The sequence below is a fragment of the Mus pahari genome, chromosome 11 (assembly GCF_900095145.1).
Source record: "Mus pahari chromosome 11, PAHARI_EIJ_v1.1, whole genome shotgun sequence".
In the NCBI taxonomy this organism is placed as follows: domain Eukaryota; kingdom Metazoa; phylum Chordata; class Mammalia; order Rodentia; family Muridae; genus Mus; species Mus pahari.
In genome coordinates this window covers 43,123,515-43,150,850 of record NC_034600.1, presented here as the reverse complement: position 1 = coordinate 43,150,850, position 27,336 = coordinate 43,123,515, and the positions used below count along the sequence as shown (strand labels likewise).

Here is a 27,336-nt window from a genome sequence, read left to right as displayed (position 1 = left end):
ATGTAGACCTCGAAACTCATTAGTCACTTCATATGGTCTGAATGTGGTTCTGTACCTACGTTGGCTTGCTCTGGTAACTTACTGATATGCTTTCTGACCTAGACCATGTACAAATTGTTACTGTTTTTTCCAACTCTGTACATGCCAAGCAAGCCCTCATCCAGGAGCCCCAGCACACACTTGAAAAGAATTTCTTAAACATGTACTACAATTTAATAATGGCTTTAGTCTGCTCCGATTTTATTGGGCTACTTATTTTTTTTGGGGGGGGGGAGCTACTTTTTAAAATGTCCTGATCTTATCTATCTTTTGTTGTTTTTGTCTGGTATTTTCCTTATCCCTGGGCTATCAGTAGTGTGTCTTCTTACAACAGTGCTTCTTAACTCTTCCTCAGTCAAAAGTTTAGAAAAGAAAACCAGCCAACACCTGGACTTCCATTAGAGGAGGAAAGGTGCCCAGGCACGTGTAGAAATGATGGCAGCTTGACCAGGCAGTTTGTGCTGCCACTTTTAAGATACTTCTGCACTGGCCTCTGTTGGACAATCTAGGGTACATGGCTGTTTCTCCGCTAGACAAGTCTTATTGATTACTATCCCCTACAGAAACCTATCCACAGTTATATTTTTCTCCAGCAGGGGCCAATTTTATGTTAATTTAATTTTGAAGATTAAGAAGCTAGTGTGGTCAAATAAGAAGTTACAGTTGTTGAATTTGCTTTGTAGTTAGTATTCTTAATTTTTAATTTTTAATTTTTTTTTTTTTTTAAGATCTAGCTGAAAGGTATTTTGTATGCCTTTAGCTGGTATTTCTTGTAATTGGCTATCAAAAGTTGACAGTTGTTGGTTAAGTCAGTTGAGAACTAAAGTTTAAGTCTCATAAGATTCTCACAAACTTTTCATCTTTGTTTCCCAAAAGTTCATGTTTTAAATGATATCTTGAAATGTGTAAATTATTTGTAAACTCTATAAAAAGAGAAAATATCAGGATATATTTTTTTAACCAGTTTTTCTCCCAAACTTGACAATGTCGTATTCAGATTTCCTCTGGTGAGTACATCCAGATGTCTGGTCGTGCAGGAAGGAGAGGCATGGACGACAGAGGGATTGTGATTCTTATGGTAGATGAGAAGATGAGCCCAACTGTTGGAAAACAGCTGCTTAAGGTAAGAGGCCGTTCTTCCATCAGGGGTCCTGGGAATGCTCGTCAGTGACTTAGATAAGTTAGGTCTGCTTCTTCCTCCTAGCCCGATGCTCCCAGAAATAAGACTCAGACTGAAAATAGATTTATAATACCTTGGCCATATAGCTACGCTCTTCTCACCCTAGATCAGAACTTAAAATAACCCATTTATTCTACAACGTGGCTTGTTACCTATGCTCAGGTACCATGCATCTGTCTTGTCACATCTTCCCTAGTCACTTCTTCACCTTGCACTTTGCCAGAATCCTTCCTGCTTCCTATTTCCTGCCTAAGCTATAGGCCATCAGATTTATTATTGACAGGTGCCACATCCATACAAACAAGATATTCTCTACAGTGATGACTTTTAGGGTTTTTTTTTGTTGGGGAGGGTGTTCATCTACCTTTCAAGATGGGTTGATAGTCTATAGCTGTCTGGGTTTAGAGAGTTAGAAGTGGCTAGTTATGTATGTGGCTTCACCTAATAGGCAACTCATGTAGTGGGAATGGCTGGATAGTCTCCAGAAAAGGACGAAGGACAGACCTTGCCTCCAGACTTTGGGTACCCTGCACTTTCTCTGTTGGGCAACTTAGCTCTTACCAAGAGAATGGAAACTAGAGTATATGATGCCAGTACTTTGGGTGACAAGTGTCTGTATCTTTGTAAAGATCCAGTCCAAAACATCTATTTATTAATTACCTTTAGTTCACCCTCTTTAATTATAAACATCCTAATCATAACCCGACGTTTTTCAACTTTATTGCAAAATAGCCTTTCCCTGTGCCTTTTTTTTTTTTTTTTAAGCATTGTTTGTCTTATGTGTAGGAGGGGAACAAGTCACAGCTCACTTCTTTCCTACCATGTGGGTTCCAGGGATTGAAATTAGGTCTTAAGCTTGACAGCAAGCATCTTTACCTGGTGAGCCAGCTAGCTGGCACTCATTCTCTTCTGAGTTTTGAATAGTCTGAGATTGTTTGTCTGATTATGAGGTCTAGTCACCTCAAACTTGCTATGTAGCTCTTAAGCTGGCTTTGAACTTGTCCTTGCCCTCTCGTCTCCATCTCCGGAGTACTAGATTAAAACAGTATGTGTTAGCATAGCAGGCCTTTAAAGAACTTCTCAAGGAATTTGGCTTTGGTTGCTTTTTATCTATTTTATGAGGAGAAAATACAAAATTTGGTTTAAAGTATGTGATTGATTTTAGTGTCTGTATGTAGAGGATTTACTTCTCATATCTCATTGCTAAACAAAGTCATGAATCATAATGGAATTATAGTTAGGAATAATTAGGTTGATAATGGTAGCAGGCCATAGTTTGATGCACTCATGGCAGTCATGTGCAGTGAGGAACCCATCTACAGCTAGTTCACTTAACAGAAGGACTGAGGAAGAAATAGCTCCTAAAGTGGAATTTACCGCTTTCCTGCTTCTGTTAGTCTTTTTTTTTTTTTTTTTTCTTTTTCTTGCTTCTGTTAGTCTTAAAGCACAATCTTTTCCAGGAATCTGGACTTTTCTAAGTTCACCTGTTTGGGGTCTGTTTGTTTTATCTATTTTAAATGAAATAGATAAAATCAGAATTTATAAATATCATCATTGTCCCCCCAGCAGATAGCACCTTTTTCGTTTTGAGTCTTTAGGAACACCTTCTTCTAAAAGTAAAGGTTCTATTCTCATCACAAATATGTCTGCATACATTTATGATTCTGAAGTCCCAGTAGTTGGCCCCCGAGTAGTCTCACTTTATTTGCTATGCCATTTAGAGTTGTGTTTCATGGGTGGTAACACCTGTGTCTAGGTGTGCACCTTCTCAGAACCTAATCTTTCACTCACTCTTCATGTGACATGAAAACCTGGCAGCCTCTCTTAGGAGAGAAGGGTAAGAAGCAATGCCTTATAAGTTAGGCATGGACTAGAAGTAAAGACAGCACACTAAGAAAGGAGAGAGCGCTCTCGAGGGTGAAAATGGGCTAATGAGCTGAGGAAACAATTTAAAAATGTGACAATTCTCTTGTATGACTATACAACCACTTTCACACTTGCAAAGTATTTTTATAAAGAAAAAATTCTTACAAAGAGCCACTGCTACAAGGTGTGAGCTAAGATACTGGGGCAATATTTTAGATGAAAACCAAATTGGTGTAAGGTAGTAGTTTTCTACAAAAAAAAAAAAAAATCTACAACAAGATTTATTGTGTTTAATGACAAATATTGTTAGTGTCTCTTTTTTGGTGACAGCCACACTTTGGAGGTGAGAAGTAATTATATAGAGACAGTAAGTAATTGTATAGAGACAGTAAGATCTACAATGGAGCTATATTAGCAGTTTTATGGCACATATTTCCAACATACTGTTTTTATCCAGATCTCACTCTGAAATATTAGTACATTTGGTCACTGTAGGCGAGGGTAGGCTGCAGTCACTCACCTAACCTTAGAAGCTTAAGGTTTGTATCTCTGACCTGCTTGCTCTATGCTCATTACAAGTTGTTAGGACAGATCCTACTCAGCATTCTTAAAAGAGCCAGCCAGATGGAGCATTGGCGGTCACTGTCAGGAAAGAGAATAGCCCTTCCTACCAGCAATTAAACACTTGCTCAGAAAGTGGCATCACGTTTCCCCCCACAATTGATCCCACCCACTTGGAGACCAATAAAAGAATCCTTCCTTGTGCTTGGCAGGAAAGAGAGCTAAGTATATTTTGTTGTCTTTGAACCACTATATCCCTAATGGTTTTTGTTGTTTTTTTGTAGACAGGGTTTCTCTGTGTAGTCTTGACTGGGGACTCTCTTTTAGACCAGGCTCACCTTGAACTCAGAGAGCTTCCTGCCTTTGCCTCCCAAGTGCTGGGATTAAAGGCGTGCATCACAACTGTCAGGGATTTTATTCTCGCTATACTTTTAAAGATATTAACTATTTTATCACTTTGCTTCAAAGAAAAGAATTTGTATATCCTTATATTTCTTTTTTTTTTCCTTATATTTCTTAGTACAGATAAATTATTAAGCATGTTAAAAGTCTTCTGTAAGCTGGGTGTGGTGGCACACACCTTTAATCCCAGCACTTGGGAGGCAGACGCAGGTGGAATTTCTGAGTTCAAGGCCAGCCTGGTCCACAAAGTGAGTTCCTGGACAGCCAGGGCTATACAGAGAAACCCTGTCTTGAAAAACCAAAAAAAAAAAAAAAAAAAAAGTCTTCTGTAAATTTATTTTAGAAATGTGCAAAATTGTCATGCTTGTTCTTTTAGGGGTCAGCTGATCCTCTGAATAGTGCTTTCCATCTGACCTATAACATGGTTTTGAACTTACTAAGAGTAGAAGAAATTAACCCCGAGTACATGCTTGAAAAATCCTTCTACCAGTTTCAGCATTATAGAGCAATTCCAGGGGTCGTAGAAAGTAAGTATCAAACTCCCTCTCTTTCACTAGACTCCGCAGCACCGTGATGACTGTCTTGGTAGTGGTTTGAGCACTGTTTCAGGTTGTTTGTTTATTTTTGTTTTTTTGTCTAATAAAGCAAATCTTGGCCATTAAGTTAAAAATGTAGAACTGTATCTAGCCTTTATAGACTTGAACATTCAAAATAAGTATAGACAGTTCTGACAAAATAGTTTTTTCTAGTTGGTTCAACCATCGTCGAATTTGTGATTTTTAAAAATATATAGTTGATGTCCTTGAATAATCATGTAACAAAAGGTTCAATATTTGATTTGTAAAATGATGTCTCACAAGAAGAATACTGTGAAAGGTTGGCTCAGCCGGTAAAGTGTCTGCTGAGCATGTGTGGGTCTTGAGTTCACATCCTGCATCCATGTTTTGTTTTTGTTTTAAACCTGTGTGGTGACATACTAGTAGGCTACAACCTACTAGTGGTCACAACCCTGGGACTGATGGAATAAGAGACAGGTGGACCCCTAATGTTCTCTGCCCAACAAGAGTAAATAATTAGTAAACTCAGTTCACTAAGAATCCATGTCTTAAAAAATAAAGTAGAAAGCTGGAGAGATGGCTCTGTGGTTAAGAGCACTGTCTGCTCTTCCAGAGGTCCTGAGTTCAGTTCCCAGCAACCACATGGTGGCTCACAGCCTTCTTTTGGTGTGTCTGAAGACAGCTACAGTGTACTCATAGAAATAAAGTAAAATAAATAAATCTTTACAACATAAAGTAGAGAGCGATAGAGGCAGACATACCCACCTCTGACTTTGAAACACATGCACACATTGTATGTATGTACACACAAAGAAGGCTATAACCTGTGAATCATTAAAAAAATACAGTGCTCTAATCTGGGTATGAATTAAACAGTTTCAAAATATCTAATTCTTAATATACACAGAGACAGCTGTACAACCACAGCTACTGCTTTATAGCTTTTGCATCTTGTTTTCTTAGTCTCCACTTTTTCTTAAGGTTTTTTTGTTTGGTTGGTTTTTTTGTTTTTTGTTTTTTGAGACAGGGTTTCTCTGTATAGCCCTGACTGTCCTGGAACTCACTTTGTGGACCAGGCTGGCCTTGAACTCAGAAATCCGCCTGCCTCTGCCTCCGGAGTGCTGGGATTAAAGGTGTGTGCCACCACGCCCGGCTCTTAGTGTCCACTTTTATAAAACATTTTAATGACCTCTGTTTGTTGTATTGTCCTTCGGTAGATTTATTTTAATTTTGTAGGAGTGAGGTAAATGTGTGGGTGCATGCATATGGAAGCTGGAACTCCGAACTGAGTATCTTCCTCTGTGTCCTACACCCTTCTTGGTTTTTGGTGTGTGTATCTGTTTGTACGTATGTGCATATGTGGAGTCCAAAGGTGGGCATCAGGGATCCTCCTCTTACCATTTGCCTCGTTCCCTTGAGACGGTCTTTCACTGAACCTGGAACACTATTTTTTGCTATGTTGGTAGGCATCATGCTCTAGCGATCTTCCTGTTTCTTTCCCATCTCAATGGGTTATAGGCATGAGTGGCCATACCTAGTTTTTTTTATGTGGATGCTAGATCTTTATGCTTGTAGAGCCCATTGCTTTCTTCATTGCTTTATTTAGGGAATAGGCCACACATGTCCTGGCATACATCAGGAAGTCAGAGGACAACTTTCAGGAGTCAATTTTCACCCCCATTACGTGGGTCCACATTGTGGGGAATTGAAGTTGAGTGTATCAGAATTAGTAGCACATATCTTTATCTGCTGAGTCATCTTTCTGTCTCTATCTTATTTTTCAAACAAGATTTGTCTGTTTAAGCTAGCCTGGCTGACCAACAAGCCTGCAGGAGCCACCCTGTAACACTGGAGTTAACAGAAGTGCCTGCCATGGATACCCAAGATTTAAACTGAGGTGTTCATGTTTGCATAACAAGCATTTAGCCACTGACCTATCTCTCTATCCCCGTCTATAAACTGTCAGTTGTTTTCCTCTGATAATCTACTTCTATTATGTGTGCTATGACAGATAGTATTCTAGTTGTTAGTGAATTGAATTCAGTTTCTGTAAGTAGTGAAATGGTTCATATAAAAGGGACCAGGAACACAAAAGATCAGCAGTTGTAAGAAATAAATAGTCTGTGCAAACGTTGACTGGTTATGTATCTGTAGCATCCTTCTTGGTTACTGTGTTATGCTGTCAGCTAGGAATGTCTATATATTGTTTCAATTAGTCTCTAGGAAAGATTTGTGAGTTATGCATGGTAAAGTTTATCTTTTTCTTTAATTCTCAAAATTATCAAGCATCCGGGTTAAATAGAAGGAGTTCAATATTAATCCAAAGTGTGGGGGGTGGGGGACTAGTGGGGCAGGTATTCACTCAGGAAGCAGAGGCAGGTGTATCTGAGTTCAGCATTGTCTACAGAGTGTGTTCTAGGACAGCCAGGGCTACACAGAGAAACCCTATCTCAAAAAAATCCAACAAAAGAAAGAGAGAAAGAAAGGGAAGGGAAGGAAAAAGAAAAGACGAGTTCACAATAAATTCACACCAGAAAACTCAGCATAGACAGTGGAGGACAGATCTCTTTACATTTGCCAGTGATTTCTTAGCTATGATACCAAAAATATGAACAAATACCTATATGAATGAATTAGATTTCAACAAAAGTAAAAACTTGCTTTTGAAACTATGGAGTAGCTAGAAATAGGATAAATATTTGCAAACACTCTAATAAAACAAATCTAGATCCAGAATGTGTAATGAACTCTTAGGACTCAGCAAAAGACAATTTAGGTTAAAATGGACAGATGGGCTAGGTATGTGCAAGGCCCTGGGACCATTTCCCAGTTCTTCAAAGTAAGGAATTAAGTAAATCAACTAAGAACAAACCGTATACAAATGGCCAAAATACATTGATAGGATGTTGAGTACCGTTGCTCAGACGTACAATTCAAAACTATTTCACACACTCACTGGATCAGCACCTTTTATTTTTTAAATAAAAGGTAAACAACAGAATGTTATGTTTTTGTAGAAAATTTTTAAAAAGTTCTTTACCTTTAATGAAGAATTGCCACATGACTCAGCAACTACACTCATGGCTGAGTTAAAACATGTTCAAACAAAGGCTTTTCATAGATATTTGTAATAGCACCAGGGACAAATAGCTGGAGTAAAAGTGGCTGCACATCCATGAACTGTAAATGTTTGTGTTTATATAAAATTCTGGAACCATATAATGGCAGCAACTGTGTGATGTGTATTTTATCATGGAAGCAATACTTAACACTGGACTGGAAGCATAATGGCGTGCTGTGGGAAGGGAATGCATACTAGCCAAGGGCAGAAGAGAGCAGAATCAGCAGTTAGCACAGCATGCTGCCAGCCATAGGGAGACAAAGGACCTGCCCTTAAGAGAGGAGCTAGATGAGACACGGTCCTCCTCATACCATTTCAGTAGCTGGCTTGGGTCTGTAGATTCATAGGAGAAAAATTGTCTTGGATTTAATTTATGTGAGGTATGTAGTAGTTTTGACAGCATTGTGACCTGTGCTTTGTTTATAGAGGTAAAGAACTCAGAAGAGCAGTATAATAAAATAGTAATTCCCAATGAAGAAAATGTGGTCATCTATTACAAGATTAGACAGCAACTTGTCAAGCTGGGAAAAGAGATTGAAGAATATATTCATAAACCAAAATACTGCTTACCCTTTCTTCAACCAGGTCGTTTGGTAAAGGTATGCCGTGGTTCTGTATCAAATATTTGTCAATTACAATATGTTAAAGACTTGATTATGTTGGTAAAGTGCTTCCTGCTACAGGAGGTAATCAAGACCCGTCATTTCATCCATGTCACATTATCCCAACTTACAAGTTTACATGCAGGCTTTTAGTCAGCACATCTCAGCTTTCTAATTATGAAATGCTGTCTAAAAATGAGGCAGTTCTAAGTCTCGAGCCAGTAAATATAAGATACTTAATATTCTCAGAACAAATAGTATTCTGTTTGGCATATTTGCCACTTGAGAGATCCCCAGGAACCGATGGAATCTAGTGTTGGTTGTTTCTTGTTTTGCTTTTGTTTTACTGTACAGTTAATTCACTGCCTTGTGATCTTTTAAACACATTAGGGAAATTTTAAAGTTTTAGCCTGTAATGTAGCTATAGAAGGCTCCAATTGCATTTTGGATCTAAATATGCGTTTTGTCTGCTTGTTTTATTCTTAGGTGAAAAATGAAGGCGATGATTTCGGCTGGGGAGTAGTAGTGAACTTCTCAAAAAAGTCAAATGTCAAGGTAAGCTATGGCCCTGAAGACTCAGGGATTTACTAACAAACGACTCTGACTTCATGAGACCACATTTTTCTTTCTTTTTCCTTCATTTCCAGTTTTGAGTATTGGGGGAAAAAAAATCAATTTCTGCTGTTTGGATTTAGGAATATGTTAGAAATATGTAGAAAATTAAAGGAGAGAATCCTTTATTAAGATTCTTTTATAATAAAGGGAATTTTGGCAGATATATGAGTATTTTGGGATAATTATTGTCTATGAAATAAAATATCTTGTTAATTTATTAGAAGAGTGGCTGTTTTTGAAGTAAGTCAGCCATGTGCCTATTATTAGTATTAGTATTTATTTTATTTGCAGTGGGTACTACTTGTTAGGCTAGTAAGTAATGTAGGCCATGATATTCTGTGTCTCCACATCTGGATTTATCTTTAAAATGGAGAGTTTGCTTTTAAAATGATTGATTAACTTTTCTGTTCCAGGTAAGTATGAGGGCATTGGGAATTAAGCTTTGGAATTAAGATAGCCTTGAAGTACAGGTACATTATAGTGTTGAAGCTATTTGTTACTGAAAAATCGTTAATGTCTTTGGTTTGTGGTAGGTGATATTTCCTTTGGTTCACGATCTCTGTATGGTTAGCATGCCCCCCCTTTCTTTCATTAAATTATCTTTATTAGCAATCACAATTTTATAGGACTACTTTTGAAGTATTGTTAAACGCATGCCAGTTTGCAGTTTATTACATTTTCAGGGCTAGTGGATACAAAAATCTTTGTACTCATTTGTTTAGAAGACAGTAGTAAGTGAATAATGGAAATATAAAACAATATATCTACTGTATAAATATTCTGCCCAGTGTCCACCACTATTTGGCTTTTCATGTTTCTGAAATAAGAAGGAGATCTGGACTTTGGATGTATTCATGGTCATCCTGGATGGTAGTAGCCCTATGCCCTAGAGAGACGCTTTGGCCGGCCACGGGGGCTAGGCCAGGAGACCGAGTGTAGTTTAGTCTCAGCCACAGGTAACGAGGAGAAGCATGAGAATTGCTAATGCCCTTCAGCTCCAGAGAAGTGAACTCCCCACACAGAGCCACAAGGAGGAGAGCCCTCCTATATTTGGGTCTTGCATTGAGATTTCTATCACAGTGAGCTGGGAAGATGGATGAGGGGAACTAGTAGTTTTGACTGAAATAACGTGACATATAATTGCTGTCATTAATGATTTTTAGTAATTTTCTTAACTGGGTGTTTTTTTAATATAGTCCTCTTACATGGCTGTCTTTTCCTAGTTTCCCTCCTGAACTGCCATGCCACCAATGTGGGGACTGTAGGAAATGTAAGGTCTTGCTTTTTGGGTTTTTTTTTTTTTTTTTTTTTTTTTTTTTTTTGCTTTTTTGAGACAGTGTCTCTGTATAGCTCTGGCTGTCCTGGAACTTACTTTTGTAGACCAGGCTGGCCTCGAACTCAGAAATCCGCCTGCCTCTGCCTCCCAAGTGCTGGGATTAAAGGCATGCGCCACCACCGCCCAGCTAGGTCTTGCATTTTTAAGAAAGAAAAAATTATAGCTAATCTACTTATATCTTTAAATTCTCAGTACACAAAGTTCTAAAAATATTATTTGCCTCTGTTAATCTTTAGCTGATATATAAAAGTAGTACACTAATTATTGAGAGTTCTGGGTAAAGATGGAATGGAGACGTGAGTGGAATATAATAATTTTCTGTTTCAGTTGATAGAGAATCTCAGTTTTCCACCAATCTGTATGTCTTCTTCTGATGACTAAAACTATGAAATACATTTTATTACTTTTGAAATATTCCCTACTTAGTATATACATTAATTTTTGTGCCTTTTACATCATTTGTATAATTTTGTGTGTATGTGTGCACACGTTTTTTTCATTATTACGCATATACTATGTGTGTGCTTACACTCACATGCCACCGCACAGCAGTGGAAGTCAGTGGACAGCTTTCGGGCGTTGGTTCTTTCCCTCCTACTCCAGGTCCTCCAGGTGGAATTTGGGTCTTTAGACTTTCTCATGAGACACCTCATTGAGCCATTTCCCTGTCCCACTCACATTGGAGCAGATTATTTTTCTGGGTATTCTATCATACTTTTTAATTAATCCATTCTTCAGATTGTAGACTATATTCTACTTAGAAGGATTTGTTTGTTTGCTTTCCATTTTGAAAATCTGATAATCTCAGGAGAAATTGATAGTTGGTTTTAACTGTTTGCCTAAGCTATTGTGTATAATATTTATTTAATAACTAGGCTGCATGTATATTAGAAGTTTTCAAAGTAAAAAAGACTTTGCTTTGTCTAACCAAACTGAAAAATACTTTGGAATTTTTTTAAAAAAATAGTATCAATGATGAGGAAAAGCTAATTTTCCTTTTTGACTGGAAATACTGGAAATGAAATTTGCCTTTTTTAGAAACATGGATCTAGTGAATGTGCTTATGATTTGTATTTCAAAATATATGTTGCTTCTGATAAGGTATTGATAGAGATGGGTTATAGATATTTTATTATTGCAGTTGATGTCATCTTTTAAAAGAATGTTCTGGGTAGAGCCCGGCAATTGTGTTTTATTCCTTCCAAAGAACTTTTCTTTTATTTAGTTTATGTAAGAAAAATCTTTCAGGTATTTTATTAAAAGTGAGAAGAAATTCCTTACTGAAACCAAAAACATTGATCAAGGAGATGTGATTAAATCACATATAGTAGCTTAGTTCTGCGATTTTAGTCCTTGGAAGGCAAGAGGATTGTCAGCTATTGAAGGCCAGCATTGGAAACAGTGATTGCTGGGGAAGGAGAGGCCAGTTTTCATCAGTGCAGTGTTACTGAGGGTGTCACCAACACTCAGGGCAGGCCCCATGCCAGGAGCAGGTGGCCAACACAAGACCTCCAAGGTTTCTTTTACTCATTTTTTGTTGGATATTGGTTTGAGTGTGTGTGTGTGTGTGTGTGTGTGTGTGTGTGTGTGTGTGTGTGTGTGTGTGTGTGTGTGTGTGTGTGTGTGTGTGTGTGAGAGAGAGAGAGAGAGAGAGAGAGAGAGAGACAGACAGACAGACAGACAGACAGACAGACAGACAGACAGACAGACCAGACAGACAGACAGACAGAATATGAACAAGAACTTAGAATTAAGGGAGGAGAGGAGGAGTAGGGAATCTCGTAGAGTTAGAGGGGAAAGAAAATGGTCAAAATATACTGTATGAAAAATATTTATATTTCATATATAAATATAAAAGTATATTTATGTTTCATTAAATACACTTTTAATGAAAAAGCCCGTCATTCAGTGAATAAATAATTCAATGCCAACTGAACTACAAGGCAAGACCTTGTCTCAAAACAACCTAAAACCAGATAGTCAAGTGTGATTGTGTCTGAGAATGTTAGGTGATCTTATTTTAGAGAATACAAAAGAACTAAAACACAGTATCACATGATACAAAATCACATGGAACCATGTAAGCATTAGAGAGTAGTTTACATGTTGCCTGATAGGGATAGAAGTAGATTTAGTTTTTGATACTATGATTTTGTTGCTTTTTTAATTTTGGCATAATTTTATTACACATTACTCATTAGAAACTTGGACCACTCTGAAGGATATAGAGACAACTTTTTATGAAGTAAACATTTCCTGGGCTACGTGTGCAGTCATGTATGTTCTGAGAAAATAAGCCCTGTGTACACACAGTTAACGCACTTGTCTTTATCCTGCTTTTGTAGCCCAGTTCTGGCGAACTAGATCCCTTGTACGTGGTGGAAGTCCTCCTGCGCTGTAGCAAGGAAAGCCTGAAGAACTCAGCCACCGAGGCGGCAAAGCCAGCGAAGCCAGACGAGAAAGGAGAAATGCAGGTCTGTGCTGCCCTCTGCACCGTCAGAGCGCTTACCTACCGTCGCTGTGTGTGCTCATGCTGAACACACTGCCATGCTTTCTGAATTAGAGGGTTCAAGATATCTTATCATTGAAATCATCTCAAGTCTCAGTAGGGTGGTGTATAAGCTGTTTAGTTTTTCTTTATCAAATTACAACCAGGGAAATAATGTCAAAGAGAACCAAATAATTCCACGCAAATTCGAGTCTGACATGGATGTGTTACCTTCTCCTTAAGTGCTTTTCCCCGCATCTCATTCCAGTCCGTTTGGAGCTTGCCTGGTCCTTCCTAGACTCTAACCTTTTTCACAGGGGCATTCGTGTGCAATGCTACTACTTATTATGTGTTTAAAAGGTGCCTGGTAATTAGAACACGAACATGAGTAAGCTGGACTCTGAGCAGAGGAGGTCTTCTGTTTAATGTACCATTCATGTGACTCTTAACATTCGCAGTCTCTACTCAGCTTTGGGCTTTGTGGTAAGGAGCTGGTCTGCAAGGACTGTGTATGCCTGTGAACTCCTGCAAGTGCTGCTTGCTTTGATGGATGCAGATTTGGAAATGTGGAGTTTAATCATAGTGTGATACTTGTAGGTTGTTCCAGTTTTGGTGCATCTCCTGTCTGCTATCAGCACTGTTAGGCTCTACATTCCAAAAGACCTCCGCCCTGTGGACAACAGACAGAGTGTCTTCAAATCCATACAGGTATGAATGTCCACTTAGGACCTAGATAGAAGTTTTATACAAATAGGATTTAACTAGAGATGACTGAAATGATTTTAAATATATTTCAGAAAATACTACAAACACAGAATAATAAGTCACAGCAGAAGTACAGGTAGCTATGTTCTGAGTGCAGCAGCAGTGTTTATTACTGAAGGGGAACTCATAGAGCTGCAGCATTAATTGCTACTGTGATGTGTTATCATAACATAAATGTGGGAAAGTTGGCTAAAACTATTGAATAGCATTTACCATATATACCACACTATACAGAGAATATTCTCTAGAATTTGAGAAAACGATCGTAAATAGATTGCTTTCATTTTAGAGTAGGAATCTTATAAAAGATTTCTCTATTTCCTCTGTTTGAGTATTTTCTCTGCACGTATGCACACACACCTGCAGCCTACCCTGCAACTGGAGGGCTGGATGGTGTGAGTCATCGTGTGGAGGGCTGGATGGTGTGAGTCATCGTGTGGAGGGCTGCATGGTGTGAGTCATCGTATGGAGGGCTGGATGGTGTGAGTCATCATGTGGCACTAGGGATTGAACCTCGGTCCTCAGCAACAAATGTTCTTAACTGCTGAACCATCTCTAGCCCTTAGGGTACAAACCAAGTCTGCAGGCTTCCTAAAATTAGTGCTTTTCTTGAGAATTTTTAAAAATGTTTATGGAGATGGTAAGTTTTACTATTCTAAAAATATATTCTTAATATATTAATGATAGTGTATACCAACAGTCTGTTAGCAAATTCATTGGAAGGGAAATTAAATATACTGCTCCAATAAATTTTTTCTAATAATTCAAAATAATACCATAACTGATACATACTTGTTATTTTCAGTTAGCACAAATACTGCAGTTGTATAGGGAAAATGATTAACTTTGTTCTTTAGAAAAAAGTCACCTTTTTTTTGTTTAATCTTTAAATCAGAATGAATTTTTTTATTGAGGTAAATTGCCCCCTACTTGGCTTGATTTACTTGCTGCAACATCCTGATATGGCCCATGTTCCAGACAGATGTTAACTTCGGCAGGCGCTTCCCTTAGTCTCAGGTCTGTCTGTACACATCAGACAGGTGGGTTTCCCCTGGATCTTATCAGTCACCTGTTCAAAAGACAGGAAGAGTTGCAGATGAGCTTACTAAAAGAATCCCTTCACTTGAGGGTTAAAAAGTCCTCTTTTGCTTCTTACTGTACATTTTTAAACTTCAGAACTAAAATTTTAGCCTGATAGTGGTGGTACACCCCTTTAATCCCAGCACTAAGGAGGTAGAACTCAGAGTTTGAGTTCAAGGACAGCCAGAGCCAGGGCTACACAGAGAAACCTTTAGGGTGTGTGTGTGGGGGTAGTAGTTCTTTGTCTTTATACTTAGACCTATATAACTTGATTTCTTAAAAAGAAGGATTGCTCAAGCTCATGAATAAAATTATATTATTTTGCTATGACACATCTTCCCTGTTGAATAGAGCAAACCTTTGGTAAATTGCTGGTAATTTAAACTCTTTGCAGTTTTGGTTTTTATTCTTTGGTGAGGCTTGGGGGTGGGGGGAATATTATTGATCATATTCAACATAGTAGGACTCCCTAAGCCCCTCCCCCTTTTCTGGGACCCTGAGGCAGAAACTAAGGAGAGATAGAGATGCTCAGTTGGGATCTGAGTAGGGCCAGGGACTCCTCAGCAGCTCAAAGGGCTCTCTTCATCTCTGTCCTTGCTGGGGTGGGTGGTCCAAGGCTTCTAATTCCTGGAGACCATGTGGGCCTTGAAGTCCACCACTATTGTTGTAGCTGTATTTGTTGTCACATAAGGAAGTGAGCTTTACAGAGTTGTCATTGAGAGCAACAGCAGCCTATCACCAAGGATGGAAGAGTGGGCACGATACAGATGCCTTCAATTTGGGCAAAACGGGTACTGTTGCTACCAATAAAAATTGGTTCTCATCACAGCCAGGATGCCCTTTGGTGGCCCTTCAATGCCTGCTTTACCCCTTCTTGATGTCATCCTACTAGGCAGCTTTCTCCTGGTGGCATGTCAGATCCACAGTGGACACGCTGCAGGCAGGGACACAGAAGGCTTCCCTCTCAGTTTGGAATGGCCTTTCTCCAGCTTTGGCAGCAGCAGTGGCTGCAGTGATAATAAAAGCTGGCCAGCCCCACAGCTTTCCCGAGGGGCCATCCACAGCCTTCTGAATGACAGTGATGGCATGGTTCGTGTCATGGAGTCCTTCCATGCTCCTCAAGTTGTCATTTTTGACTTTGGTCATGAGCTCTAAGCAGTTGGTGATGCAGTAGGCGTTGCTGACAAGTGAATTGCCATACTTGTGGTGGTTTGTACCCATCACATGTTGGGGCATCAGCAGAAGGGACAGAAATGATGACAGCTCTTTTCACTCCACCCTTCAAGTGGGTCCTGGCCCACACTGTAATAGTGGAGACACCAGCAGACTCCACAACATACACAGCACCAGCATCACCTGATTTGGTGTTATCAGAATGTTGTTCCTGGAAGATGGAGCTAGGTTTCTTCGTGTTGATGACAAGTTTCCCATTCTCAGAACTTAACTGTGCTATGGAATATAGGTAGGACTTACACTGAAACATGTAGACCAAGTAGTTGAGGTCAGTAAAGGGTCATTGGTAGCAGCAGTACCCGTTTTGCCTGAATTGAAGGCAGCCGTACCAGTATGGCAAACTCTTTCACCTCGACCATCAGTGTCCCATTGACCATCAGTGTCCCATCTGAGGGATGAGGCTAGGATTGCAGAAGATGCAGCCGTCTCTGAGATGGTGAAGAACAGAGTTGAGTTTTTACTCTCTTTGCTTCTTTTTATGAAATGAGACCTCATGGTGTTGGCCAAGTTAGTGTAGTAATAACAATGCAAAGGCATCCCAAATGCCTCACGCCGTTAATCCATACTACTATGTTTACCATACTTAGGGTAGAACCCAGGGCTAGTACATGCTGGGTAGGTCCTTGTTATTCCAATTCTATCTGACGTTTAGAGTACCCAACACTGACTTCTATTGGATAGAAGAACCAGCCCATGGGCCATGACTTCTTTGAACTGGAGATCTTATCATGTAATCGTGTAACAAAAGTTAGCAAAAGGAGCCCTTTTAAAAAGTTTGATTCTGACTTAGTAGTGCCCTGGCTAGAAATGTCCAAATCATGTAAAAATTGAATTTTCCTGAATGATATGAAATACATTAGATAGTTCCATAATGTGGCAAGATGTTATACCAACTTAAACATGCAGTAATAGTTTTATTAGTAAATCATGCCACACCCGGGCTAGTGAGATGGCTCAGTGGGTAAGAGCACCCAACTGCTCTTCCAAAGGTCTTGAGTTCAAATCCCAGCAACCACATGGTGGCTCACAACCATCCGTAACAAGATCTGACTCCCTCTTCTGGAGTGTCTGAGGACAGCTACAGTGTACTTACGTATAATAAATAAATAAATCTTTAAAAAGAAAAAACCCAAAAAAGCTTAACTATTAAAAAAAAAATAAATCATGCCACACCCAAAACTAATGGGTTCTGTTATACAATGTTAGATATATTAGAAGACTATAATATATTAGGTTGGCATTAAGTTATAGCATAGCAATTGAAAAGGAATTTTCAGGCTGTAATGGTATTTATCTATAGTTCAAAACTCGGAAGGTTGAAGCAGGAGGGTGTCAAGTTGCATACCTTATGCAGCAAAGTAAGACCCTGGTTTATCCTGCCCTACTTCCTCCAAAGTGAAACCTCCAAAAACAAATGCCATGGAAAATTGCTCTCCAATTGTGGAAAAATAGATGTAGAGTCCTTTCCGTCCTTTTTGTGGCCATAGACATAGTAAAAGTGAACCCAGAAGGAAATGGTTTAGTATGGCCTTATTAATGAGTTTTGTGTATTTTATTCCAGGAAGTTCAAAAGCGTTTTCCGGACGGCGTTCCTCTGTTAGATCCTATCGATGATATGGGCATTCAAGATCAAGGACTGAAAAAAGTCATTCAGAAAGTAGAGGCTTTTGAGCATCGAATGTACTCACACCCACTTCACAATGATCCTAATTTGGAAACTGTTTATACACTTTGTGAAAAAAAGGCACAGGTCTGGTAGAAACAAATTATTTTTAAGCTTTACTTTTCTTCCATGTGTGTAAGTTTTATCCGTATGTGTGTGCACCACGTGCATGCCGGATGCTGGAGCAGGCTTGAAGAGGGTGGCAGGTCCCCTAGAAGTGGAGTCATGGTTGGTTATACGGTTCCATGTGTGCAAGAGCAACAAGTCCTTATCATCAAGACAGCTCTCCAGCTCCTGGAAATAATTTTATAGTAGAGTTCTGTGTATTTCATTAAATAGGTTATTTTCTTGACCTGTTTTTAGTTTCTGAAGTCTTTTAGATAAACTACAAGTGCTGGAGCCTGACGCTATTGCTCGTCAGTTAGGATTCGCCACGAAGCCTAGGGCGGCAAAGTGCAGCAGAGATTCAGGGTAGCTCACGTGTGTGACCTTGTTAGGGGCCACATGAAGGAGAGATGGTGGCATTAATAATAGCTTTATTTCAGTCAGTGTGCCTCAGTGTTGTTTCATTGTTATGCTACAAAACAGTCTTACACACTGGGCTCTTTTCTAACTTAAAGTTTTATGTCTCCTATAGTTTTTGCCAAAGTGTTTGGTTCTGTTTATATAGGTATTTCAGTCAGAGAAATCCTAGAACATTTTTTTTTTCTTTTCTAAAAGGCCTGATAGTCATGCTAGTTCACATGCATGCTAGCAGTCTAGCATAGAAATCAACATTATGACAATTCATCAATTCATAGCAATAGATTGACATAATTTGCTGAATTAAACTTGGGATCACTCAGGAGCTCTGTGTAATATTGTGCCTCAGTTTTGTAACTAGCAACATGCTGGTTTGATATTGTTACCTTTTTTAGTGGCTTTAATATTTCAATTATGACATGGCTAGTTGTGCAGGGGATTGGATTTAAGACATGTGCACACTAAGCAGGTGCTCCGCCTTTGAGCTTCTCCTGCCCCCACTGAAGAGCAAGTGAGGGATGGAACTCTCAGGAATCGGGCACACCAGGAACCTGAATAGACATAACTCTTCATCACCTTTATCGTTTGCCTTCATTAAGCTTCAGAGTTTCAGATTCCATCTTTTTGATTTCTAAACTTTTCTTTGTTTTTTTTTCTGAATTTAAATCATCCATTTCAGAATATGATTGCTTTCTTATTCTTATAGAACCGTTCTCTTGCTACAGTTAGAAAATAAGTAATATTTACTGATTATCTGATTTAAAAACTCATTCACTTAAACCTAAAGGTACACTTATTTTAGTTATTCATTTCTGCACACTAAATAATAGGTATATTTTGTATTTTCCACATATTTAACATTTCGGTAGTGTTTGAGAACTTTTCAGGCACACCTCTTCTCTCCTGGAATTGCATCTAAGTTCCTATGGCGCGCACACACACACACACACACACACACACACACACAAAACTGTCATGAAACTTTAATGAAGGAGATGGGCAAGACGACCTTACTGAGCTGCTTTTCTGTGGGGTGGTGGTGTTTATCGCACATTACACAATTCAGTTTATTGTTAAACTGTCTTTACTTTTATATGCCTTAGATTGCAATCGATATCAAATCTGCAAAGAGAGAACTGAAGAAGGCAAGAACTGTTCTGCAAATGGATGAGCTAAAATGCCGCAAGCGTGTTCTAAGACGGCTGGGCTTTGCTACATCTTCGGATGTCATAGAGATGAAAGGACGGGTGGCTTGTGAAATAAGCAGGTAAAATGTCCTTCTGCAGAGACTTAAATTATATTCTATAGTTTACACGGACAGTACTTGTTAGAAAACTGCTGTTGAGAAGGTTTCATCATGCTTCCATTTTAAATACATTTGGACCATGCAGTTGAGAAATTAGAAAAAATCTCATGGATCCCAGTAATTACCATAGGTATTTCTAGCTAGCCTATTGCTATATTTTCTATGAAACATTTTCTTGTGTGTTGAGATTCCTATATAATCTGTATGTATTATATTGTAGTTTATATGTCATCTTGTGGTTTTTATACTTTGAAAATGTTCTGCCTTGACACTGATGACCATAATTCATATATATAAAGAGGAACACAGGAGAGTGGGCAAGTTTTACTCAAGTTTGGGGTAAGAGGAACATACCACAATGGCATATGATAGGCTGCAGCTTCAATTTGGAAACACATGTCAGCTCTTTTGCATCTACAGATTCATCTCACTTGTAGATAGAAAATTATGTTGAAAAAAGTAAATGCCTATGTAGGACATATGTATAATGCTTTTTCTTGATCTTTACCCTGCACAGTATAGTACAGTTGTTCGAGGAGCATTTTATTTATATGTTCTTAGATGTAAGTAATGCAGACATGACTAATGGATGTGTGGAGGTTTAAAGCTCTTCAACACTCCCGGGTGCTGGGTTCCTTGGGATTACCTAGGATTCACACCTCATGGGTACTCAAGGACTGCTGTTTTTTTTTCTGAGTTAGCAGTTCAGGAATGGTTTGGTCACATGGTTCTGGCTCAGGATTCCAGCCCACATAAACCCCACCCCACCCCACCCCCACACACGGATCCTAGTTGCAATGAGATAGTCATTAAGTAAAACCCTAGCAGACTCTATAGAGTTGTATTTGAATAGATAGATCTTCCTCCATCCCCATCCCCCCCTCTCTTTCCCTTTCTCCCTCTCCGGGTGGGCCAGTTTGAGGATCTCCATAGCATGATCAACTCAGAATGGGACCTACTCACGTGCAGGCTTAGGACCCTAGTGAGGTAGAATTGTTTTCTGAAGATGTTTGTAATCTAGCTTAGGGATTCTACTGCAGTACAATCAGCCTTTTGATTACATTTGAGTCACAGATGCTCCTAGAGTCAAATAGAAAACAAATTCTACCTCTTGATAGGATAGTAGCAGATACTCTCCTATAGAACTCCCTTCTGTGATTAAAATGTTCTGTACCTTCACTGTTCTGTGTGGGCATTAGCCATGCGTAAGGATTTAACACTTGAAATGCTTATTTGAGACTAGAGAACTGATTTTGTATTGTGACTGTATGGTAATGCAATTGTAGATGATACAGGAAAGGAAGTATTCTTTTTCTTTTTCAGTACATCTTTAAAATCTATCAGTTGATTTTCTATCATGCTGAGGGTTTCCTGCCTCAGAAGCTAGCCTGACTCTGTCCTCCGTTTGAAAGCCCTAGGCTGGTGGCCCATGAGCAGCAGTGTCCTTCCTGACAGTGTAGAGTGGTGGCCACCATTTTCAGTGCATAGAAGATAGTTTGGAAACTTTTTTTGAAATATCCTCAGAGAACCCCAGACTTGAGAAGTGGTTTGGTTTGGAGCGTTTCTGGGGCAGGCTTGTTGTTGCTGTTTATCTGTGTCAGCCCTGGAGACACAGAAGTGACTGAGATGCAGAAGACAACGCTTGGTCAACCAAGTGCCAGCTCATTGTTACAGATGGCATGATGCTGCATTCCCCAACCAGAGAAACAAAGAGTTCAGAAATTTAGGTTCAATCCTCCTTTTAAATACATAATTACAAATTATGCATTTAATTGACTAGCAAGCCAGATAAAACCTTCTTTTAAGTTAGATTTGATTCTTTTTCTTCAACGTGTACTATGGTTCAGTTTTCCTACTATACAGTTAAACATATTCACCATGATGTAATCCCCTGCACAAATAGCCATGATATAATAGCGAGTCATATACTACAGGTACTGTTAAAGAGATAATACCTAGAGTTGAATGATGAATGTGGAAATTAAATATACAGCCTGATTTCATCTTAGAACAATGAATATTGACTTTATCCTGATATTTTTCTATTTATAAAAAGAACAATGTATCAAAGTACATTACTTTTTTCAATTTTTTTTTTTTTTTTTCTAGACAGGGTTTCTCTATGTAGCCCTGACTGTCCTGGAACTCACTCTGTAGACCAGGCTGGCCTCAAACTCAGAAATCTGCCTGCCTCTGCCTCCCAAGGGCTGGGATTAAAGGCATGCGCCACCACTGCCCAGCTTTTTCTTCAAATTTTGTAAAAGCTTTAAGTCAGTCTGAAATCCCATCCTGCTTTTCCTTCTTTCTAAAGCCTGCCCCTGACTCATGTGCTTTCTTACCTTTTCCTACACAGATAATTGCACTGCCCTCTTTTACTTGTTTTATTTGGTCTTCAGGCTTTCTCACGTTCTGTTGACTGCTATCAACATGTCCTTCCCAAGCTCACGTTGGCAGCACATGGACTAAAATTGAAATCATCCCTGTGCAAGGATGACAGACACACTAGTATTCTTTCCAAAGTGTAGATCTTGTAACATCATTCTATTTGGTAAAAATTTTTCAGTGATTCCCTGTTCATTTAGAATAAATTCCAGAATTCCGTTTGTTCTTGTCTTCCCTCTCTAAACTCCTCCGACCTCCCACAGGTGCCATTTCCTTTGCTCGGTCTGACCATTACCTCACATCCTGCAGGGTGCTACTCAGTGTTCTCCAACGCCTTCTGACACTTGCTGTTTGTCTGCAGTGGGCCTGTAGGCCTGGCAGGTTCATCTGTAGCATCCTTCTACACTGCCGTTGGAGCATCCTTAGAGGACTGGTGTGTTGTCTTGGATCCTGCTCTGCGCCCTTGCCCATTAGGCAGACTGTGTTCTTGAGGGGTCTTGCTCTTTTCTGTTGCTGTCTGCTTTTGCTCGGCTTAGGTCCCAGTTTACTTTTATAGGCTCAGATCTAAGTTTTGACTTACTTTGAAGTTATAGTGGTAAAGATTAACAGTTTGCATCTTTATTCTTTCATGTGAATAAAATATTCTTAAATACTCAGAAATTTTTATCTCCTTGTTATGAGTAAATATTCTAATAATTACTATACAGAGCTAATAAATCCTTAGTGTATAGAGAGTAATTTGTGAGATTCTTAACCAACTTAAAACCAAAAGAAAATATTTACGGGAACAAAAATAGAAATATAAGATTCTTACTCATTGGATTAATTGTTGAAGGGAAAGAACGTACTGTTTGTGGTAAAAACTTGAAGCATCTTATTTTCTGAAACTATTACTTGTAACAATAGATTTTCATGTTTTTTGACTTGTATATCAAAGTTTCCATAATACTTCATATGTAGTCAAGTGTTGAAAAGATGATAAAAAGAAAAAACAAAACATTGCTGAGTAGTCTAATCATAGCAAATGTCTTATGTAAATCCAGATATGAAGGTGTTGCATAGTTACAGAGCATGATCATGCCCTCATTAAAATACTGTCTTGGTGATGTAAATGAGGAGCCCAAAATGATGAGCTAGCACTAAGGAAACCCGGCCCACTGCACTGCAGACCACGCGTCCTCTGAACGCAGTGGGGTCATAGATAGGCTGCTCCCCACTGCAGATGTCCTGAACTCTAGGGCGGAGCTCTTCCAGAGGCAGGTAAAGACTGCGGATGAGCAGTCCTCCCTCCATTCAGTTCTCACCTGCCTGGGCCACACTCAGCGGATCAACAACAGCTGAAGTACAGAATGAGTTTTAGGGTGCATTCTATAATAATTTCTAATTAAATTGTAATTTCTAATAAAATTTTTTCTATTTTGATATTAAACACAGAATTCTCATCACATTTTAAGTGACTAGAAGTTAAGAAATAAAAGAGTTCTTTGCATCAACAAAATAAGCATTAAGAAATGGTTACTTGAGTGGATATGTGCATTTGGATATTGTAAAGTGTCTGTTTAATGTCTGCTATTTAAATATTGACAAATAGAAAGGTCTACCAATTCCTTCAAACATCTTGGTTATACCCATAGATCTTTCCTCACGATTAGATAATAATTTTGTTAATAACTACCTGTTAAAGATACATGTTTATATTGTGACCTGTGAAATGTACTGTCTTTCTAGTGCAGATGAGCTCCTTCTAACGGAGATGATGTTTAATGGGCTTTTCAATGACCTTTCTTCAGAGCAAGCAACCGCACTATTAAGCTGTTTTGTGTTTCAGGAGAATGTGAGTTAATATAGTGTGCTTTATTTATTCATACATCAGTTTTGATTAAATCATTTAATGGATATTTATTAATAATAAGACTTGCTTTCATGTTTATATGCCGCATGATTAAGTCAAAAAGAATATAATAAAAAATTTTGATATGATAGATGATATGTGCTTAACATACTAACTTCTATTTTAAAATGTTTCTAAAATTATTCCCATTTTTCTGTAACATTAAAATAAATTTGAATATTACATAAATCTTTCAAATATGAAAATCAGTATCCACAAACATTTATTAAGCACCCACTATTTACAGTGCATAGATCCAGACAGGAGATGTGTGGGAGAATGAAGACGTTGAACAGCTGCATAGAAGTACCTGATGCTTCAGGTTCTTACTTTAATGAGTAGGAATAGAAAAGGCCTCCTCAATGTGAAATGTAGTTGATGCCCAAATGAAAATGAAGAGGCAAATGCACACATTCAGAGAGCACCACTTCTGCTCAGATCAGACCTGGTGCCTTCCACCTGTGCTACCCGGAAGATAGAAATGGGATCAGTGACTTGCTCATGAAGGGATGCTCTCAGTAGCATTTCTTAACATTCACTCTATATTGTTTACCTGTGTACCAGTCCTGTTGATAAGCTCTTGTTTCTCAAGAATAATATGTTTATGGTGTCTTCTGTAATGTGTTTACACACATCCACTGAATTGAAGCTGAGTGCTGCATACTGATTCTAACTAATCTGTAGCTGCTATTTAAAATATTAACCTTTCAGCCAGCCCCAGTAATTCAAGCGCCTGAATTCCTAGCAGTTATAGGAAATGAAAGGTGAGACAAGAATCTCAGGAAGCTTGCAGGACACCCAGCCAAGCTAACACATTGACAGAGACACTGTTGCTAACAAGGCAGGAACACGAGGACCTGCGTGACACTTGAAGGGCATCTGCCAGCATTTGCACTTGTGTGGCATGCGCGCGCGCGCACACACACACACACACACACACACACACACACACACACACACACACATTTTAAATCCTCACAGACCTGAACATACTTTTCTATGGTGATGTCATTTTTACCCTGACACGTATTTTCTCTCTTTAACAGAGAAGAAAGCCAACACAGGATTCAAGTAGCTTTCTTTAGTTATAGTAGTAGATTAAGTTGTTGTCTAAGTTAGAGATTAGCAAATTCTACTACTGAGAAAAACAGTATTAAAAGTATTGAAAGTCAGACAGGCATGGTGCCTGAGATTTATAATCCCAACACGAGAGGAAGAAGCAGGTGAATTTTTGAGTTCAAGGCCAGCCTGAGCTATGTAGCAAAAACAAAAAGTATTAAGTCCAATTAAAATTTGAATTATTATGTTTGATTAACATTGAGAACTATAAGATTAGGGACAGTATGTAAGCATTCACTCTACATCTTCACCTTCTGCAAACTTCCCTGGTGGCTCTGCTCACAAGTACACTGTGGTTGAGCTGTTGCTGACAGCCACACTAGCAGTTCCAGGGTTTGTTCTCTTCCCTGTTCATTTGTGCTCACACAGTTGCCTGGATAGCACCCTTTGCAAAGTTAGCAATGTAGTATTTTCTTCTAGAATGTGATAATTAATGATAAGAATACTGATTTTGTGTATGGAAATCAATAGTGATTAGAAATTCCAAATGCTAATGATTGGAATCTTGTAATTTGGTGTGAATGCATAACTTTACTTCATTTCAGCAAGCAAATAGTACTTTAAGCTTGAGTTTTCATATTTCATTTTCTTTTTCCTTATCATAGTCTAGTGAGATGCCCAAATTAACAGAGCAGTTAGCTGGACCACTCCGGCAAATGCAGGTAAGCTAGTCATTATGAAAGATCCCCACGCTCACAGGCTAACTATGGCACTGCTTCATTCCACAGAGTAAATATAAATACAAATACATTTGCTCTCAGGTGTCTTTTAATTATATTTTATTAACTTTTTTGATATTCAGTCTAATAACTAAGCATCTACTTTCATTATCGTTACAATGTATGTGCTTTGTAAATATAGATTTAGAACTACTATGACTTAGGCATACTAAATTTNTTTTTTTTTTTTTTTTTTTTTTTGGTTTTTCAAGATTCAAGGCAGGGTTTCTCTGTGTAGCCCTGGCTGTCCTAGAAATTACTCTGTAGAGCAGGCTGGCCTTGAACTCAGAATTCCGCCTGCCTCTGCCTCCTAAGTGCTGGGATTAAAGGCGTATGCCACCATGCCCAGATTTTTTTTTTTTTTTTTTTGACTTTTTTCTTCCTCAGTATCAGCCATGGTAATTCTTTTTTTTAATTTTATTTATTTTTCTTTTATACAAGCGTACAGTTATTTTACAAAAATGTATGTCTATACCACATTGTTCAGTGCCCATGGAGGTCAGAAGAGAGTGTCACATATGGGTCTCCTTGACCTGGGACTGAAGATGGTTTTTAGCCACTGTCCTTGTCCTGGGAGTTGCACCCAGATGCTCTAGAAAAGCAGTCAGTGCTCTCAACCACTGAGTCATCTCTCCAGCCACCATCTTCTTCAATATTAAAAAGTAACATTTAGTTCTAGTATTTATTAGCTTTATTTTTTAAGAAAAAATTTTAAATATTTTTATTATTTTCTAATTATATGTATATGGGGGTGGTGTGTGGGTGTAAGCGCAAGTATCCACAGAGGCCACAGGATGGCATTGGATTCCCTGAAGCTGGAGTGAGTTACAGTGGTTGGGAACCATCTGAAGTGGTCTGAGTCTCTGGAAAAGCCGCATGCTCTTAACTGCGATGCCATCTGTAGCCCTTAGTTTCTTTGTAAGACGGTTTCATGTCATTAGATGGCTTTCTGAGGTTGTTCAAGAGACAGATTGGTTAGATGCTGCTGTGGATTTGGGTAAGTGTAGCGAGTTGTAGGATTTGTAGTAAATAATGTGACTGGCACAGAGGTTAGCACCCTCTGGGCATGTTCCAGCTCTGGGATTGATACCCTGGGAAGGCTTGGCTGTGGCATGCCTTGCTAGCATGAGTCCTGTGCATGCTTAGAAGCACAGGATATCCAGCTCACAGAAATAATACTGACTATCTTTCTCTCCTAAAAGAAAAGTGATTTTTGTAGAATCTTGCTTTGAAAATCTAAAGAAACAGTGGTATGGGAGATATTCAGTAAAGAATGTTAATTCTTTCCTTTATTCTTAAAAGGAATGTGCTAAAAGGATTGCAAAGGTTTCAGCAGAGGCAAAGCTGGAGATTGACGAAGAAACTTACCTAAGCTCATTCAAGCCTCACCTGATGGATGTGGTGTATACCTGGGCAACTGGGGCCACATTTGCCCACATCTGCAAAATGACAGATGTTTTTGAAGGTAAGGCTGTAGTCATCTCACTTTGTACAAAGTAAAGATTTTACCCATCATGTATGGTGACAGTGTGATTTGAAGCTTCATCTCTTCAACTATATTTCCTTGCTGCCCACAAAAAACTGCTGCTCAAAGAACGAGGTCTTTAATAGCTCATAATAGGTAGCAACAATTGGGTCAGTGTACAACAGAGCTTGTGTTCAGAGGGGCCAAAGCGATGAAGTAATAGCCTACCATTTTTGTCACCGAGCTTTATATTAAGTAACAGTAAGACTTGCTACCATATGTGTTCAAGTGTGTGCAATGTGTGCATCTCCAGGAAGTCACAGTGACATGTGACAATAGCAGTGCAAGCAGAGAGGCATTTTGTTTATTAGCCAGGTGTGTGGTGTGCACCTTTATCCTAGCACTCCGGTGGCAGAGGAAGGTA

General features: G+C 38.8%; 1 protein-coding gene across 1 annotated transcript in view; it reads left to right on the top strand.

Moving 5' to 3' along the window:
• Window positions 1–27,336, top strand: part of Mtrex (Mtr4 exosome RNA helicase) — a 59,122-nt gene that overhangs the window by 27,003 nt on the left and 4,783 nt on the right. Inside the window, exons 15-25 of the mRNA XM_021208218.2 lie at window positions 1,037–1,162; window positions 4,425–4,575; window positions 8,153–8,325; window positions 8,815–8,883; window positions 12,625–12,753; window positions 13,365–13,475; window positions 17,407–17,595; window positions 19,134–19,297; window positions 23,447–23,552; window positions 25,334–25,390; window positions 26,750–26,912. Coding sequence (XP_021063877.1) covers window positions 1,037–1,162; window positions 4,425–4,575; window positions 8,153–8,325; window positions 8,815–8,883; window positions 12,625–12,753; window positions 13,365–13,475; window positions 17,407–17,595; window positions 19,134–19,297; window positions 23,447–23,552; window positions 25,334–25,390; window positions 26,750–26,912 — 1,438 coding nt within the window. The remainder of the gene's footprint in view (window positions 1–1,036; window positions 1,163–4,424; window positions 4,576–8,152; window positions 8,326–8,814; window positions 8,884–12,624; window positions 12,754–13,364; window positions 13,476–17,406; window positions 17,596–19,133; window positions 19,298–23,446; window positions 23,553–25,333; window positions 25,391–26,749; window positions 26,913–27,336) is intronic.